The sequence below is a fragment of the Lissotriton vulgaris genome, chromosome 5 (genome assembly GCF_964263255.1).
Source record: "Lissotriton vulgaris chromosome 5, aLisVul1.2, whole genome shotgun sequence".
NCBI classification, from domain to species: Eukaryota; Metazoa; Chordata; class Amphibia; order Caudata; family Salamandridae; genus Lissotriton; species Lissotriton vulgaris.
The window spans coordinates 248,410,519-248,428,195 of record NC_141693.1 but is presented as its reverse complement, the minus strand read 5'-3'; the positions used below and the strand labels follow the sequence as shown (position 1 = coordinate 248,428,195).

At 49.0% G+C, this 17,677-nt stretch overlaps 1 protein-coding gene across 2 annotated transcripts in view; it reads left to right on the top strand.

Moving 5' to 3' along the window:
- Positions 1-746: 746 nt before the first annotated feature.
- The window catches only part of PLOD1 (procollagen-lysine,2-oxoglutarate 5-dioxygenase 1), a 66,872-nt gene continuing 49,941 nt past the window's right edge, over positions 747-17,677 (top strand). For both annotated transcript variants that reach the window (XR_015295867.1, XM_086921287.1), the window contains exons 1-6: positions 747-1,035; positions 3,765-3,856; positions 7,784-7,920; positions 8,366-8,529; positions 12,009-12,121; positions 17,147-17,210. Coding sequence is in view for 1 of the 2 variants with exons in the window: in XM_086921287.1 (XP_086777413.1) it covers positions 963-1,035; positions 3,765-3,856; positions 7,784-7,920; positions 8,366-8,529; positions 12,009-12,121; positions 17,147-17,210 (643 nt within the window). In the remaining variant the exon portion in view is untranslated. The remainder of the gene's footprint in view (positions 1,036-3,764; positions 3,857-7,783; positions 7,921-8,365; positions 8,530-12,008; positions 12,122-17,146; positions 17,211-17,677) is intronic.

The following is a 17,677-nucleotide window of genomic DNA, read 5'->3' as shown; positions in this document are numbered from 1 at the left end:
GGGACGTTTCGCTGCTGATGCCTGTGACATGCCTGTTCTGTTAGGTGGGCAGCGTGGCTGATGCTGCTGCCTGTGCCATACCTCTTCTGAGTTTCGGGGAAGCTTCGCTTCTGATGCCTGTGTCACACCTGGAAGGCGAAAGAATGATGTGTTGGGGTATGGGGAGTGGGTTGGTGTCATGTTTTTTTTTACACTTTGGCGGAGTTGTTTGACGGAGTGCTTTTTTCAGGAATTTAACGAGGTTGATAATATAATGTATTTGTATTTTAATGTATGTACCGAACTACAAACCTGTCCTAATAAAGTGCGCGTTTATGCTATGGACGATTTTGGGGTGTAGCGGTTACTGAACGAAGTCATTCGTGTGGTTACATTTTCTCAGTAGCTGGGCTCTGTCTCTGCTGGGGAGGGCGTCTTGCTGAGGAGTTTCTCCCAGATGTGTCCTCTTCTGTAAAGGTCTTGCTTGGGGTTGGCAACGGGGGTGGGGGCGGGGGACATTCTTAGTGTGTACAGAACTTAAGTCGTGTGTACTGCTGACGGTATGCTTATTCCATGGTGTGGGGCAGTGGGGGTCTTCCTCATTAGGGAGAGTTCTTCTTATGGGCAGTAGTGAGGTAGAACGCGGTCCCTGAGGGTGTACTCTGCTGCAGATGCTGCTCTGCACATCAGGCACGCACCGCACGTCCATATCCACATCTGGAGCAGGGGAGAAGTGTGGAGGGAGGGGGGAATCCTGCTGCTCTCGCGAGAGCAGACGGAGGGGGCGGGGCTTGTGCGTGGCACACTGAAGAGGAAGACCCTCCACCGCAGTGGCAAGCACGAAGGCACTAGAGCTCGTACAGGTGGACGGCAGCCCGGCTCGGGACCCCTACTGCCCGCTGTTTCCAGCCCGAGGAGTCCCATCGAGAAGGCCCCCTACAACCAACCTCTGTGTAGAGCCGCAATCCGAAGCCCCCCGTCCCATGGCGCTCCTGTTGCTGCTGGTCCCGGTCCTGGCGTTGCTGCAGCGGGGGGCCTGCGGTACCGACAGTCCGAGTAAGAGGGAGTGGGGTTAGGGTGAGGTGACGCGGGGCCGGGTGGGCATGCTTCGAGGCGGCTCATGACTTGTTTACAATAACTGAAGCACTTCTATAGCGCGGCTCTCTGGAGTGGATAGCTTCAAGGCGCGTCCTTAATGGGAGTTCGAGTGTGTGGAGGCGCAGAAAAGATGAGCTGAAGGTTGTTGCCTGTTAGTGCGCCGCGCGGTTGTTGGCTTTGGCTTGGATGACCAGTGCGGATGAGCTCCTTGCAGATGACTCGTCCTACACAGCGCCTGCGAAGTTGAAATGATGCTTCAACGAGCACGTTCCATTGGACTGGATGGGTACAGTGTCATTCACTTGAAGGCTACTTTACCCCTGTGCACAGGGATGAGAGGCATGCAGGGCTGCAAGAGTTAGTGATGTCAGCGTTCGGGGTATGTCGGGCAGACTGTAGGAATGAAGCGTAGTGGGAAGGTGGGCATGTTTAATATGCATTTCTGACTTTGCTGTGGGTAGGCAGGATTAGGGGCATGGCATATGATGCACTGGGAGGTGACGCAGAACACCTGAGTCTGTGCTGAGGGTGGGAAAAACGGCCATCAGTGGAGAGAGTATGCAGGGCTGCGAGGGAATTCATGGCAGAGGTACACTGCACTGCACAGGGGGCATACTGGGTTGCAGTGATGAACTTTAGAGAGAGTGAAAACTCTGGATGGAGGCTAGGGAGGTTGGAGTGAGGGCTGAGGATAGGACAAATGCTCTTGTAAACAGCAGACAACCGATAGCAGCGATTAAGGCTCTTGGAAGCGAATGTTTTATGCTTTCTGCAGTTAAAAATGTTAGCCGAACACTATAACTTCTTCCACACCTGTTTGAGGTCTTGTGACGTCAGAGGAGAGTGCACGTTTCTCAAACCCGTGAGTCAGGACAGCAGTGGGGGTCTGCAGACAGGTGTCGTGGTGGGATCGCCCGGACCCTGACGGAGTCCGATCATTCCGTTCTAGGCTGTAACTAACTTGCAAATCTGTAGAATTTGGGACTCGACACAAACTTTATTTACAAAAGGAACATTTGAGTTTGTCAATGGAAAGTTTGACACACCATCATCGGTGGAACAAATGCATTTTTTCCTAATTTTTTGCGACTTTGGAAATGCAGTCCATGGCACAGATCATGTATGCAGTAGAAATGGCCACCATTTGTATGTGATAGGATGTTGGGGGCGGTTGCTCAAATATCCTTTGGGGCACTGGGTTAGATCTCATCCGTTATGTGGCAACCCACTTTTAAGAAAGGGGCAAAACACCGTAACATTGAAGCAGGACTAGATTTAAGCCAGTTGCAGTGTTTGTGCTGGTGGCGATGAGTTGCTGTTGGTTACTCCTCAGCCAGCATCCCTGCAAAGTATTGTCTTCTTTGTAGATGCACTGCAGACTAGAGGAAATATTAACCCAGAGTGAGATGCCATGAATCTGATAGCCGTGTGCTACGGAGCCGGCAACCAGCTCCAGTCTGATGTGGGATGAAAGGTAGTTTCTTGTTGACAGGCCTCATCTGGAAACATGATTCTGTGGCTTTCAAAATCTCATGGGATAGGAGCTGTTTGGAGGTGGACCCTGGTGAATGTGTTCATGGTGTGGCACCTTTACGTTGGGTTCACTCACTTTTGGAAACTTAACGTTTAATCTCATGGGTTGTTTTCTGCATATCTTTAGTTTTGGAGTCACTGCTTTACCACCATGTGTAGATTTCTGTTTTGTTAACCTACTCTTACTTAATCTCATTACTTCATCTACTGAGTGCTCTGATATGGTAGAATTTTGTTTTAATAGTTCTATATTAATTGACGCCCCAAACTCCTGTGCAAAGCCCAGTGAGTGGGTGATTTCAGTTCCAATTACAGCAGTTCTGTCCAGACCCCATTCCAGCTTTCTCCCATGCACGCCTAGAGATCTTGGGAGCATTCGTCCGTGAGTAAGGTGGCAACTTCGCTGTATGTCATCACAGGGATTGTTTCAGTCCTAGTCTTTAAACTCACAAATCATTGGTGTTTGGAGTTAGTCTAAAGAACTCAACAGAAGTAAACTCCGACCACAACACATAGAAGGTTTTAGGTTGGCACATTCCAGCTCAGGACTGGAAACAGTGTCCGTGATGACATGGAGTGAAGTGGCTAGCTTCTCGGAGCCTGGCTTTCATTGTTTGTTATTTTCTGGAATGATTGGGTTGTGCCGGGTGGATATGTAGGATTCCCCTGAGATCTGGGTGTTATGATAGTGCTGATATGACGGTACCTGCTGCCATCCTTACAGTGCTTTTAAAGGTGATGGTGAGGAGAAGAGGCGTTGCATTGGCTCTACTCTTTACTGCCTGATGTGTCTGGATGAATTCAGCATTACAGGATGGTCTGAGGACCAGAGCTGGCCTCCACTTTGCACGATACCCAAGGTTGCGGTAGGAGCAGAATGGCGCTATTTACATCTACAATTCTGAGGTCTTCGGCCCAGGGATGGGACTCCTGGCCCTCCCCGGGGACCGGACTCTTGGCTCGCTTCCTGCCAGAGGCAGGACTCTTGGCTCGCCCCTGGACTGGGACTAGTTGTCGTCCCTCTCTGTCACAGCACTAATTCCGCACCAGTCTAACACCCCTGGGGCAGAACTAATTGCAGTCCCTGTAAGAGCGAGTTTTAAGAGGAAGGGGTGAGAGAAAAGTGATGTTTTCTAATTTTCTTTTTGCTGCAGAGAATTTGCTGGTTCTGACAGTTGCCACGAAGGAGACAGAAGGATTCAGACGGTTTCAGAGGTCAGCAAAGGTGTTCAACTATGATGTCCAGGTAATGGGGGTCATCTACCTGGGGTCTGACTCTTCCCAGCCCGTTCTGTGAGTGGAATCTCCTCAGGAGTCTGTCTTTGGTGGATGCATCTGGCGTGCTGTTGGGGGATGCTCAGGCAGCCGGGCCCTCCTGCTTCATTTAAAGGCCTAGTTGTGTTGCGTGGCCCTCTTCTTGTACCTCAGTTGTGCTCACTGTGTAGGAAACGGAGTAGCTGCAGGTACTCTTCACTCATAGGCTCCTTTTCTGTTTCTTTGCATTTGTGTCAGTGCAGGAGGTCCAGTGGCTGAATGTATAAGATGCCCCAAGTGTGCAGTGCCCAAGGTTGTCCTTCCTTCCTTTCCGTTCCTCACAGTCCCACTGTCTCCCATGACAGCGTGAGTCGGTGTTTGTTTATGTGAACGCACCCATGCTTGTCTCCCTCTCCTAGTATGCATGTCTCCATGTCTCTTTCAGGGTGCAGGTCAATGTCCCAGTGCCCGTGGTCAGTGTGACTGTTAAGTTGTACCCGTGCAGCCGTATTCACTTTTTCCCTGCCGGTGTGTACCAGGCTCTTGTGCTTGTGTGTGTCTGTCCATCTTTGTGTCAGTCTTTTTGGTCCCAAGATAATGGTTTCCGGTCTGTTTGTTCCCTGACCTCAATTGTGCTTTCCCCACATTGGCATCTATTCACTATAACTTTAAGGATATCAGAACTGACATTCAACCCCTCTTGACCCCAATAAGGCGCTTTTTGCTATCTGTTCTTTGTGCTGCATGTTTGATCTCCAAGACCAGCAGGTACCCGTGGGTGCTCCTAGTAGATGTTCATTCTGTCGCTGATGTGTTTTCCACTGATCCACTTCTGTTAGGCTACTTGGCACAAAGGCAAGTTTCTGATCTCACTGTCTCCATTGTTCACCGTGCTTGTTGTTATTCCCCAGTCCCATGTGGGTGTACCGTAAGTTAAGCTTGCTTTGATCACGATACTCTTGTCTTGGTCTTATTGTAAGATACTCTCTTCCTGGTCTCGCTGCCAGATGCTCTCTTCCTGGTCATGTAGGATGCTCACTTATTGGTCCTAATGTAAGTGGCTCGCTTCATGGTCTTAGTGTAGGGTACTCTCTTCCTGATCTCGGTGTGCTCTGCTCCTGGCCTCAGTGTAGGGTGTTTGCTTCTTGGTCTCGGTTTGAGATGCTCTCTTCCTGGCCTCAGTGTATGATGCTCTCTTTCTGGCCTCAGTTTATGATGCTCTTTTTCTGGCATCAGTGTATGATGCTCTCTTCCTGGCCTCAGTGTATGATGCTCTCTTACTGGCCTCAGTGTATGATGCTCTCTTTCTGGCCTCAGTGTAGGATGCTCTCTGTCTGGTCTCACTGCTGGATGCATACATCCTGGTCTTGGTGTAAAATGTTCCTGTCGTAGTTACAGTGTGAAATGTCCTAGTCCAGTGTAGGATGCTCCTTTCCTAATTTGTGTAGGGTGCTCTCTTCCCGATCTCAGTGTAGGATGCTCCCTTCCTGGTCTCGGTGTGTGATGCTCTCTTCCTGGTCTCAGTGAACGATGCTCTCTTTCTGTCTTCCTGGTCTCAGTGTAGGATGCTCCCTTCCTGCTCTCAGTGTGCGATATCCCTTCTTGATCTTGGTATGAGATGCTAAGAACTTGGTCTCAGTGTAGGATGCTTTCTTCCTGGGTGCAGTGTGAGATGTTCTCTTCCTGGTCTCAGTGAAGGATGCTCTGTCTCTGATCTCACTGCCGGATGCATGCTTCCTGCTCTTGGTGTAGGGTGCTCCCTCCCTTGTCTCAGTGTGTGATACTCCTTTCATGATCCAGTGTAGGATGCTCTCTTCCTGGTCTCAGTGTTAGATACCCCCTTCCTGGTCCAGTGTAGGACGCTCTCTTCCTGGTCCATTGTAGGATGCTCTCTTTTTGGTCTCAGTGTAGGATGCTCTCTTCATGGTCTCAATGTGTGATGCTCTCTTCCTGGTCTCAGTGTAGGATGCTCTCTTCCTGGTCTCAGTGTAGGATGCTCTGTTCCTGGTCTCATTGTAGGATGCTCTCTTCCTGGTCTCATTGTAGGATGCTCTCTGCCTGGTCTCAGTGTAGGATGCTCCCTTCCTGGTCTCAGTGTGTGATGCTCTCTTCCTGGTCTCAGCATAGGATGCTCTCTTCCTGGTCTCAGTGTGTGATGCTCTCTTCCTGGTCTCACTGTGTGATGCTCCCTTCCTGGTGTAGGATCCTCTCTTTCTGGTCTCAGTGTTGAATGCACTCTATCTGGTCTCACTGCTGGAAACATATTTCCTGCTCTTGGTGTAGGGTGCTCCCTCCCTTGTCTCAGTGTGTGATACTCCTTTCATGATCCATTGTAGGATGCTCTCTTCCTGGTCCAGTGTAGGACACTCTCTTCCTGGTCCATTGTAGGATGCTCTCTTCATGGTCTCATTGTGTGATGCTCTCTTCATGGCCTCATTGTGTGATGCTCTCTTCATGGTCTCAGTGTAGGATGCTCTCTTCCTGGTCTCAGTGTAGGATGCTCTCTTCCTGGTCTCATTGTAGGTTGCTCTCTTCCTGGTCTCAGTGTAGAATACTCCCTTCCATTGTCTCAGTGTGTGATGCTCTCTTCCTGGTCTCAGTATAGGATGCTCTCTTCCTGGTCTCAGTGTGTGATGCTCTCTTCCTGGTCTCACTATGTGATGCTCCCTTCCTGGTGTAGGATACTCTCTTTCTGGTCTCAGTGTAGGATGCACTCTATCTGGTCTCACTGCTGGATACATATTTCCTGGTCTTGGTGTAGGATACTCTCTTCCTTATCTTATTGTGAAATATTCTCTTCCTGGTCTCAGTGTAGGATGCTCTCTATCTGGTATCACTGTTGTATGCTTATTTCCGGCTCTTGGTGTAGGATGGCTCCCTTCCTGTTCTCGGTATGAGAGGCTCAGTTCCTGTTCGCAGTGTTAGATGACTCTTCCTTGTCTCAGTTAATGATGATGCTCTCTTCCTGGTCTCAGTGTAGGATGCTATCAATCTGGTCTCACTGGTGGATGCATATTTCTCAGTATTGGTGTCAGGGTTCTCCCTACCTGGTCTCAGTGTGAGATGTTCTCTTACCGGTCCAGTGTAGTATGCTCTCTATCTGATCTCACTGCTGGATGTATTCTTCCTGTTCTTGGTGTAGGATGCTTCCTTCCTGGTGTCAGTGTGAGATGTTCTTTTCCTGGTCTCAGTGTAAGGTGCCCGCTTCCTGGTCTAAGTTTGAGATGTTCTCTTCCTGGTCTCAGTGTAGGATGCTCTCTATCTTGTCTAAATGCCTGATGTATACTTCCTGCTCTTTGATGTGAGAGGCCCCTTCCTGGTCACAGTGTGTGATGCTCTCTTCTTGGTTTCGGTGTAGGATGCTCGCTTCCCGGTCTCAATGTAGATCACTCTCTTCTTGATGTCCGTGTAGGATGCGCTCTTCATGGTCTCAGTGTAGGATTCGATGTAGGATTCTCTCTATCTGGTATTACAGTCTGATGCATACTTCCTAGTCTAGTCTAGTGTAGGATGCTACATTCTTTGTCTCAGTGTGCGATGTTCTCTTCCTAGTCCAGTGTAGGATGCTCCCTTCCTGGTCTCAGTGTGAGACGTTTTCTTCCTGGTCTCAGTGTGAGACGTTTTCTTCCTGGTCTCAGTGTGAGACGTTTTCTTCCTGGTCTCAGTGTAGGATGCTCCCTTTCTGGTCTCGGTATGAAGTGCTCCGAACCTGGTCCCAGTGTGAGATTCCTCTCTTCCTGGTCTCAGTGTGAGATTCCTCTCTTCCTGGTCTCAGTGTGAGATTCCTCTCTTCCTGGTCTCCATGTGAGATGTCCCTTCCTGGCCTCAATGTAGAACACTCTGTTCTTGATCTCCGTGTAGGATGTTTCTTTCAGGTCTTAGTGTGGCTGCCCCAGTTTTTCTCTTACTTCACCTGCAGGTCCTGGGTCTGGGAGAGGAGTGGCACGGAGATGACGAGTCGACAGCAGCAGGAGGAGGGCAGAAAGTCCGGCTGCTGAAGTCTGCACTGGAGCCCTTGCCAGACAAGGAGAATTTAATAGTTCTTTTCACGGAGAGGTAACTGCCGATTGTACTTTGTGTGACTAGTTTACAGCAGAAAGGGAAGGCTTGTCTATCCTTGTAGCAAAGCATGGCTCTTGGCCATTACACTCTGCTGAAAGTGTTCCTGTTTCCAGCTCCACTGTTCATTTTTCCCCTCCTTGTTTGTATTTCACTATTACGTCTGTCTATATATGGTGTTTCTCTCTTTTCCATGAATGCCTGTTTTCCCTCTTATTCTACCGCCACCTTTCCCTACATCCCTCTGTTTCTCCCTCTCTTCTCTCATTGGTCCTTTTTTCTTGCTCTGTGTTCTTGGGTGCGCCTTCTTTCCTTTATTCAATCTTCCTCTGTCCGGTATCCTTAAAGAGCCTGTCCTTTCCTCAGTGCTTTTTTTCCAGGTGTAGTCTTCTCGCATTCTCCCACAGTCCCATTAAGTCTTTTCCTTCTCATCTTTTTGTAGCTATGATGTCATATTTGCTTCTGGCCCAGCAGAACTCCTCAAGAAGTTCAAGCAGGCCAAGTGTCGGGTGTTGTTCTCAGCAGAGACGCTGCTCTATCCTGACCGCAAACTGGACGCCAAGTACCCGCAAGTTGTGACTGGCAAGCGATACCTGGGGTCAGGAGGTGAGGCCGGAGGCTTTATATAACATTTGAAGTTCACTTTAACCTCTTTCTGCCCTCTTGCCTTTCTCTTGTCTCTCTATACTTCCTAAATATATTTCCTTTTTGACCTAACCAGCCATTCTGCTTTCTCCTGCCTCCCCTCCAACCTGCTTCATTCTCACCTGTTTCCACAGCATCCGCTCTTCCCCATCTCTTCGGTATCCCTCATTCCTTGCTGTACCTCTCTTTGTATTCCTCTGTTCCGTATCCCTCATTCCTTGCTGTACCTCATTGTATTCCTCATTCCTTGCTGTTCCACTTTGTATTCCTCATTCCTTTCTGTTCCTCTTTGTATTCCTCATTCCTTGCTGTTCCACTTTGTATCTCTCTTTCCTTGCTGTTCCTCTCTTCTGTATTCCTCATTCCTTGTACTTCTCTTCTGTATTCCTCATTCCTTGTACTTCTCTTCTGTATTCCTCATTCCTTGCTGTACCTCTCGTTGTATTCCTCATTCCTTGCTGTTCATCTTTTTTTCTTACTCATTACCCCCAGGTCCCTACGTCCTCGACACCTTCAATACTAATGAGATTATTCTATCTCTGACAGAAAAAAGAAAAAGAAGGAATGCTGGACCTACCCTCCCCCTCCCGCCGGGAGTACTTAAGGGTACATGTCCCAGCATTCCCTCTGTTTCTTTTTTCTGTCATTCTGACAGGGATTGCCGTGCCGTGATGGTTTTTTCAGGTGTGTTTCCTGGGCAGGAACATCCTGGTGAGGTCGGACAATATGGTGGCGGTGGCCTATCTCACCCATCAGGGGGGGGTCCGTTCGGCTTCCTTGAACGCAGTGGTGGTTCCCTTGTTTTGTTGGGCGGAGGGTCATCTGCTGTCTCTGGCTGCGATTCATCTCAGAGGAGTGGGCAACTGTGCGGCGGATGTCCTGAGTCGCTGCTTTCCGGCACCTCTCACCCGGGTTGCGTTTCGGCTTGTGTGCGGGAGGTTTGGGCGTCCCTTTCTGGACATCTTTGCCTCCCGGCTGAATGCGCAGCTTCCCCGCTTCTGCTCCAGGTTTCGGCGGGAGGGTTGTTGGGGGGTGGATGCCCTGTCGGTTCCCTGGCCGTCCCGCCTGCTCTATGCCTTTCCCCATAGGTTTCTGTCCCGTCTGTGTCTGGAGGATCGGGAGGTGGTTGTGGTTCTGCCCTTTTGGCCTTGGAGGTCTTGGTTTCCGACGGTTCATCTTCTGGCTGTGCGGGGCCCTTGGTTTCTCCCTCTGTCCGCGTCTCCCTTGAGGTCCTCCCCGCCCCTGTCTCTTCTCCCCTTGCAGCTGTCGGTGTGGAGGTTGAGAGGCGTGGGGTCCCGGAGCATTTAGCTGTTGCCATCCAGGGTTCCCGTAGGCCTTCTACACTCCTGTCCTATGATCGCCACTGGGGTAACTTCAGTCGTTGGTGTTCGACCTTGGACCTTTCCCCTTTGCACTGTTCTTTGCAGGCGGTGCTTCAGTTTTTGTGGGAGGGTTTTGAGAAGTGTTGGGCTGTGTCCACCTTGCGTGCCCAGTGGGCGGCTGTCCGGGCTTTTCGTTCCCCGTGGGGTAATCTTTCTGATGATGAGGACTTGGTCTCCAGGCTGCTCCGCGGTTTTTCTCTTTCTCGTCCGGTTTCCCGCCCTTCTTTTCCCCTGTGGAATTTGCCCTTGGTCCTTCGGGCCTTGATTGGTCCTCCTTTTGAACCTTTATCGGGGGTGGATTTGAAGTGTGTGACCTTGAAGGTTGTGTTCATGGTGGCCATCACGTCTGCCCGGCGCCTCAGCGAGTTGGGGGCCTTGATGTCTCGGGAAACTTTCCTGTCCTTTTCGGAGGACGGGGTGGTGCTCAGCCTTGATTCCTCCTTCGTGCCTAAGGTCGCTTCTCAGTTTCACCGGTCCCAGGAGTTGGTCTTGCCTGCGTTGGGTTCTGTTCTGGATTCCCCGGGTGGTCCCTGTGGGTCCTTGTTGGATGTGTGCCGGGCTTTGCAGGTTTATCTTGAGCGCACAGTGGCTATTCGGATGACTGACTCCCTGCTTGTCTCCTTTGGGGCTGCTTCCCGTGGGCGTAAGGCTTCATCTGTGTCCATTGGTCGCTGGCTGAAGCAGGTCATTTCCTTGGCCTATTCTCTTTCTGGGTCCCCTCCTCCTGTGGGTGTTCAGGGTCATTCTACGAGGGGGGTGGTGGCCTCCTGGGCTGAGGTCCGGGGTGTCCCTCTTTCTGAGATTTGTAGGGCGGCCACTTGGGCTTCTTCCAATACTTTCATCAGGCATTACCGTCTTCTCAATTTGCTGGGTGATGAGGGCGGTTTTGCTTTGGAGGTGTTGGGTTGTGTTCGCCCATGATTTCTGTTCTCTGCACAATAAATGCCTGGTTCTTTGCTGTACTGGTTGTTTGTTGTGTTTTTTGGGATGAATGCCGGGTTTTGCTTTGGTATGTCTCATTAGTATTGAAGGTGTCGAGGACGTAGGGACCTGGGGGTAATGTCCTATTACTTCTGGTAATCTTCATTACTCCGGGTCCTGTAGTCCTCGACACCTTCATGACTTCCCTCCCTCCCGCCCTGTTTGCCGGCCTTCATCCTTTGGCTTGGTATTTCAGAGGGAATGCTGGGACATGTACCCTTATGTACTCCCGGCGGGAGGGGGAGGGTAGGTCCAGCATTCCTTCTTTTTCTTTTTTCTGTCAGAGATAGAATAATCTCATATAGTAAGGAAGGTGTCGAGGACTACGGGACCCGGAGTAATGAAGATTACCAGAAGTAATAGGACATTCCTTGCTGTTCCACTTTGTATTCCTCTTTCCTTGCTGTTCCTCTCTCTGTATCCCTCGTTCATTGCTGCACCTCTCTTCTGTATTCCTCATTCCTTGCTGTTCCTCTTTGAATCCTTCATTCCTTGCTGTTCATCTCTTTGTATTCCTCATTCCTTGCCGTTCCTCTCTTTGTATTCCTCATTTCTTGCTGTTCCACTTTGTATTCCTCGTTCCTTGCTGTACCTCTCTTCTGTATTCCTCGTTCCTTGCTGTTCCCCTCTTTGTACTCCTCATTCCTTGTTGTTCCTCTCTTTGTATTCCTCATTTCTTGCTGTTGCTTTTTTGTTTAACTCCTTCTGCCCTCACTCTCTTCTCACTGACTTGTGCTGCCCATGTCTGATCCTCACCCCTCCTCTCTTCCAGCACATGCATGTCTCTCTCCTGGCTTTTCTCATTTTTGTCTGTTCTTTCCATCCCAACCTCTTCGCTTAATTACCCCCGCTGTATATGTTTCCTGTTCCATCTCCACTCTCTTCGTTTCTCCTCACCCTTTTCTCCTCTAGTCCGCCAGGTGCCTGTCTTCTTGTCCTGCAGTGATCCGACTGCTCCACTGGGTCTCTTCTTCCTGCCCCCTCGTTTCTGATCACTCTCAAGCCCTGCTTCCTTGTGGTTGTCGGTGATGGCGCCTTTTACTGCCCTTCATGAGTAAACCTTGTTTGTGTCCCCAGGATTTATGGGCTATGCAGACCACCTTTGGAAGCTCGTGGCTGACTGGGATGGACGTGACCACGACAGCGACCAGCTGTTTTACTCCAAAGCCTTCCTGGATCCGGAAAAGCGGGTATGACAGAGGGCTATTCACACAGTATAGTGTATAGGGACGTTGGTCTCTAGGAAGTTAAACACGGGCAGTGCTCAGTGCAGGATGGGAGGGCTGTGCCTGGCCAGAAAGTGGCTTCCGGGTATTAAAAAGATACATTTGGATACAATGGACAGCGGTGAGTGAAGTGTGTTTGTTAGAAATGAGGGCCTCTAGTTGACAGAGGTTGGTACCTTTGTCCAAATAGGGACCCTTGCTTCTAGTCAGGGTAAGGGGGATACACACTTTAGATAACCCCTGCTCATCCCCTTGGCACCTGGGGTGGCAGAGTGGGCTAAAGAACGGTGATGGATTAAACCCAGATCTTTTGACTGGGTGCGAGTGTTTGATTGATACAGATGCTCCGTCCATCACCACCCCCTTTTGTACCGCATCCCCTTGGTAGCTTGGCATGAGCTGACAGGCTTATCCCAAAGGCAATGTGTAAAGTATTTGTACCAACACCCACAGTAACACAGTGATAACACTACAAATGGACACCACACCGGTTTAGAAAAGTAAAATATCTCTATCTAAACGTAACAAGACCAATACAACAAAAATCCAACATACAAGTATTAAGAACAAGCATTGGCAAAGCCAATAGGTCTCGCCTTTTGGCTTTGCCAGTGCTAACTTACTATGCCAGTGCTTTCTGACAACACTGTTCAGCACTGGCAAAAATAAAAAATGCAGTTATGTATGCCTGTGTCATGAAGCTGCAGGGGCCCCAGCATGGCGACATATAAGTGTGCGTTTGTTGCCATGTGGTGACCATTTTGTTTTAGCAAATTATTCTAGGATATCAGAGCCCTTGGTGCTAAAGAAAAAAAAGAATGATTAAAAGTTACTTAAAAGCGTGTTTTCAGAAAGGAGTGGCCTGTTAGGAAGTTGTAGCTATCGGCCCTCCTAAAAACTTTTTTTTACAAATGTGACAGACTGTAGAGAGGCATAGAGAAGCTGGAAGTTGGAGCGGAGCTAGTAAATGCCATTGATGTGTGCAGTGTTGAGTTGAGAACCAATAGCGTTTTTATTATTAAAAAAACACAAAGGGGTGGGAGAGTAACCTCGAAAGCACATGGGGATGGGGGCATTAAGTGGGAAGCAGCATCTGAAAGGTCAATAGGTGACATCATCTAATAATATATGCACCAGGCTAGGTAAAACGTTTGGCCTGTGTTTAATCAACAGGGTTGTATGCCAGCTGCTCTGGGTTTGTTTAAATGTGCTGTCAGGCACAGCCAGGGATTGCAACCCCCACCGGGTTCTGCAACTGTCTGCAGCAGATATGGAAACATGCATAACTGAATGTGGGGAGATGGCGCCCCTACCCAAGAGGTATCCTGCAACTGCCTCACTGCTCAGTAGTGTCCACGTCTGCAGTCAGACACTCATCGCTGGTGCACCCACCCGATCCGGAAGAATGGGGGTTGGCGAGGGAAAGAAAGACAATAGGAATACAGCCCCGGTAAGAGGTACAGCCAGGAGCGAGGGGGGCAGGGCATGAATCTGAAACTGACAAGAAAAGAAGGGTCTAACTTTATTAAACTACTGGCAGAATTGTTAAGAGAGGACGGTCTGAGATTACAAGCCATCCATCCAAGGGATAATTGTTTGCTGGGGTGGAGGGAATGAAGGAAGTTTTGCGAGCCGGCCTGAAAAAAAGAAAGGCGGGCCGTTATTGTTGCTGACTAAGAGCGAGCTGCGTGCCGTGGTGCTTAATAAAAAAAGTAACACAGTCAGAGCCGCAATCGGAAATGAATGTTTACTCCATGTGATTTCTTCATTAAATGCGTGCGTTTACAAAATAAAAAACAAGCGCGGCCGCGAAAGTGAAAGCGACGCGCTGTCTTTTATTAGTAACATGATCCGAGGGAGGATTGCAGCTGCCACAATGCACGCCGCTGCTCGCTTCCGACACCAAACCGCTATGGGAGGGAACATTTAGACAAAAGGTGGGACAAACATCCGCCTTTGCTTGCTTTAATTTTTGAAAGCCACGCACAATGGCCAATGAAATGTGTGGGACTTAACAAAATCGCACAGAGAAGTTTAGGGGAAGTTTGGAGTGCTCACATGAAGCCTCCCATAGAGCAGCGCATGCGCGCTGCACTAAGCTCGACCTAAAATGACTTTCAAAAGGTTTTAACAACTGAGTCATTAGAAAACTATGGATGCGTGATTTCTTGAAAAGTACCTGTCGCTGCGACAAATGTCACCAAGCTAAACAGCCACAGCAATGGGAAGCATTGAAAAACAAAGAGTTGCATCGATTCCTGATACCTTTGTGGATTCGATGCACCAGTTCTGCTGGACACAGGGGAGAAGTGCGTCGGGTCCTGGGGTGTAGGGGGAAGCGATGTGTTGATTCTGAGATGACTCCGATCTGCGGGTGATGCGTCGGGGCAAACTTGCCGCACAGGGACAAGGCGTGGAAATCCAGGATGCATCGGCAAACGATGCAGCGGCGTCGAGCGGAATTGCATCGATTTCTTCAGCCACGATCCCTCGAGGCGCCAGTTCTTGCAGCGGCGAAAGTTGCTGCATCGGTTTAAGCAGAGGGGCGGCAGTGCAGGGAGATTCTTCTCGCACTAGGGCGCTGCGTCAGAAAAACTGTCGCAAGGAGAGCGATGCGTCGATTTTCTTGTTGCGTTGCTTTCCAGCTCTCAGTAGCAGAAACAACATTCAGAGGCCACACTCAGCCACAGGCAAACCTGGCAGGTCAGAACTCCCAGCAAGGAAGTTCAGGCGAGCTGGGGGTGAAGTCTTTGTGTTCCTGAGACTACAAAACAGGAGGCAAGCTCTACTCAAGCCCTTGGAGACTTTCCTTAAGCAGGGGACACAGCACACAACAAAAGTCATTCTCCTTTCCATGGCAGAAACAGCAACCTCAAACCAACCCATGACACACAGCAAGGGCAGTACTTCTCCTCAGTTTCTCCACTCTTCTCCTTGGTAAATGTTCCTCTTGATTCCAGAAGTAGTCTAAAGTTCAGGGGTCTAATACTAATACCCCAAAATGTCTTTGTTCTCTTTGTGCCGAGAAGCCCCGTGCCCAGTCAAAACCAGTTCTGGGGGGCACTTTGCAAGTGCAAACCAACCTCCATTGTCAGTGTGAGCCTTGGCTCCAGACACACCACAGGGGGGCAGAGCCAGCATTGTGGAAGGCAGGCACAGCCCTATTCAGGTACAGGTGCTATTCCTCCCACCAGTCCAGATGCAGATCAGGCCTATTCAGCCTAGTGCTAACTCATCCAGACTCCTAGAGCCACTGCACCTCCCCAGCCCCTGTCACACCAAAGCCAGACAGTTAATCCACAACCAAGCAGAGGCACACAGGAACGATGAGCAAAAAAATAGCCACTTTCTAAAAAGTGGTATTTTCAAACACACAATTTAAAAACCATCTTTACTAAACATGTGTTTTTAAATCCTGAGTTCAGGGATACTGAACTCCATTTTTCTATCTTACCCCTATGGGAAGATATGCTTGTAAAATGTTACAAAGCATTTCCCATTCTTTCCTATGGGGCAAGTTAGCCTTTCAATAGTGAAAAACGAAATTGGCAGTGTTTCACTATCAGGACATGTAACACACACCAGTACATGTCCTACCTTTCACATACACCTCACCCTGCCCAGGGGGGTACCTTGGGCCTACCATGGGGGTGCCCTATATTTACGTAAAGGTGAGGTTGGGGCCTGGCAAGTGGGTACACTTGCCAAGTCGACATGGCAGTTAGCAAACTGCGTGCAGGCACCGCTGTGGCAGGCCTGAGATATCTTTTCAGGGCTACTCATGTGGGTGGCACACTCAGTGCTGCAAGCCTACTAGTAGCATTTGATTTACCAGTCCTGGCACACTTCAGTGCACTTTAAAAAGGATCTACTGGTAAAACAAATATGCCAATCAGTGAGAACCAATCACAATATCAATTTACACAGGGAGCATATGCACTTTAACGCTGATCAACAGTGGTTAAGTGCCCAGAGTCCTATAGCCAACAACAACAGGTCAGGAAAAAAATAGGAGGAAGAAGCAAAAGATTTGGGGATAACCTTGCAAAAAGGGCAATTTTCGACAGTGTTTATGTCAGGGGGTGGGAAAGGGTTGTCAGGGTGCCAGTTGTTGTCACCTGAATCAGAGAAGCGTTAATCTTGAGCAGACATGTTAAAGGAAAACATCCAATGTAATCAGCTGGGCTATAAAAGAGGTCTAAAGCTGTCCTGGCATGGATCAAAGCCGCCCTGGACTGGAGAAGAGTTGCTGGCAGGAGCAGTTCCACTAGATGAGCCGTTGGTAGAAGGACCTACTTTAAGAGCTCACTAATTGAAATATCTGAAAGAGTTAAGAAATTTCCTCCCGGATCAGAAAACCCAAAACTAGCCAAAAAGCTCCTCAAATCAGGGGGCTGAACTGCAAGGCTCAATTCAACCACGTCCCTTAGAAGTATGGAGCAAGAGAGGTGCACAGTGGGTGGGTACGGGTCAGGGAGATGGTTTCCGAGCTGTAATTGGCCATTTTGAATACGTCTTGGCTCTGGTAGCTACGTAGAGGAGCGAACTACGATGGTAATTGAATATCTCCTTAACTGAGTAAGGATCTAAGTGCAACAGATGAAGAACCATACAGAGGGAAGCAAGGCAGAAACTCAGGAACACCAGACTCTGCAAAATCAGGATGGCTCAAGCATATCAGAGAAAAAAATGCCTCACAACTGCGCATACATAAACAATAAACATAGGATCAGTGTTTGTAGTACATCTTTCCTCTAGTAATTCCACTGCTGCGATGGCCGGGGTCACCGCTTTACATCCTGTATCGACAGGCTTTGTCAAAGTCCAGTATGAGAAGAAATGGGTAAGGGGGTCTTTTTTAGAGGATTGTAATTGTTGATGTGCTTTGGGGTAGAGTAGTTATCACTGCATGTGAGTGTGCGATAGTTGTTGTAACTGAATATACTTTATAACTGTGTGAAAATATCTTTGTGTTTTGTTTTATCAAAGGAGAAACTCAACATGACCTTAGACCACAGAAGTCGTGTGTTCCAGAATCTACACGGTGGTGTAGGTGAGTTGTGGCACGCTGGGAGTGTTTGTTATTGTCTTAGTCTGTGCTAAATGAACAACAATAAAGTGAAATCTTGCTAAATTATGTTTTTGTGTTGAGCACACATTATGATGATGCGTGTTCAAACCCCTAATTGTCTTCCTGTTTTATTCCAAGAATGTGTATCTTTTTTAGGGACAATGGGCCTGGTCACTAATTAAGCGAAAACATTTATCACAGTATGCAAGCCCAGAACCATAAGATACGATCAACCTGCTGCCCAGACCACGGAGTTCTCCTATTTAGGGATAGTCATGAATGCTAGGAATAACTGGGGGCCTTGTGTAGTCGATTCGAGGCAAGCATTTTTAAGTTCAGTGAGCTACATCCTCAGTTTGGCCTAATGTGTTGGGGTAAAACTTGTAGCCTCTTTATCGGAAGTCTACAGGAGAAAGTTCCTTCTGATCCTTACCTATTGCGTTGGAATC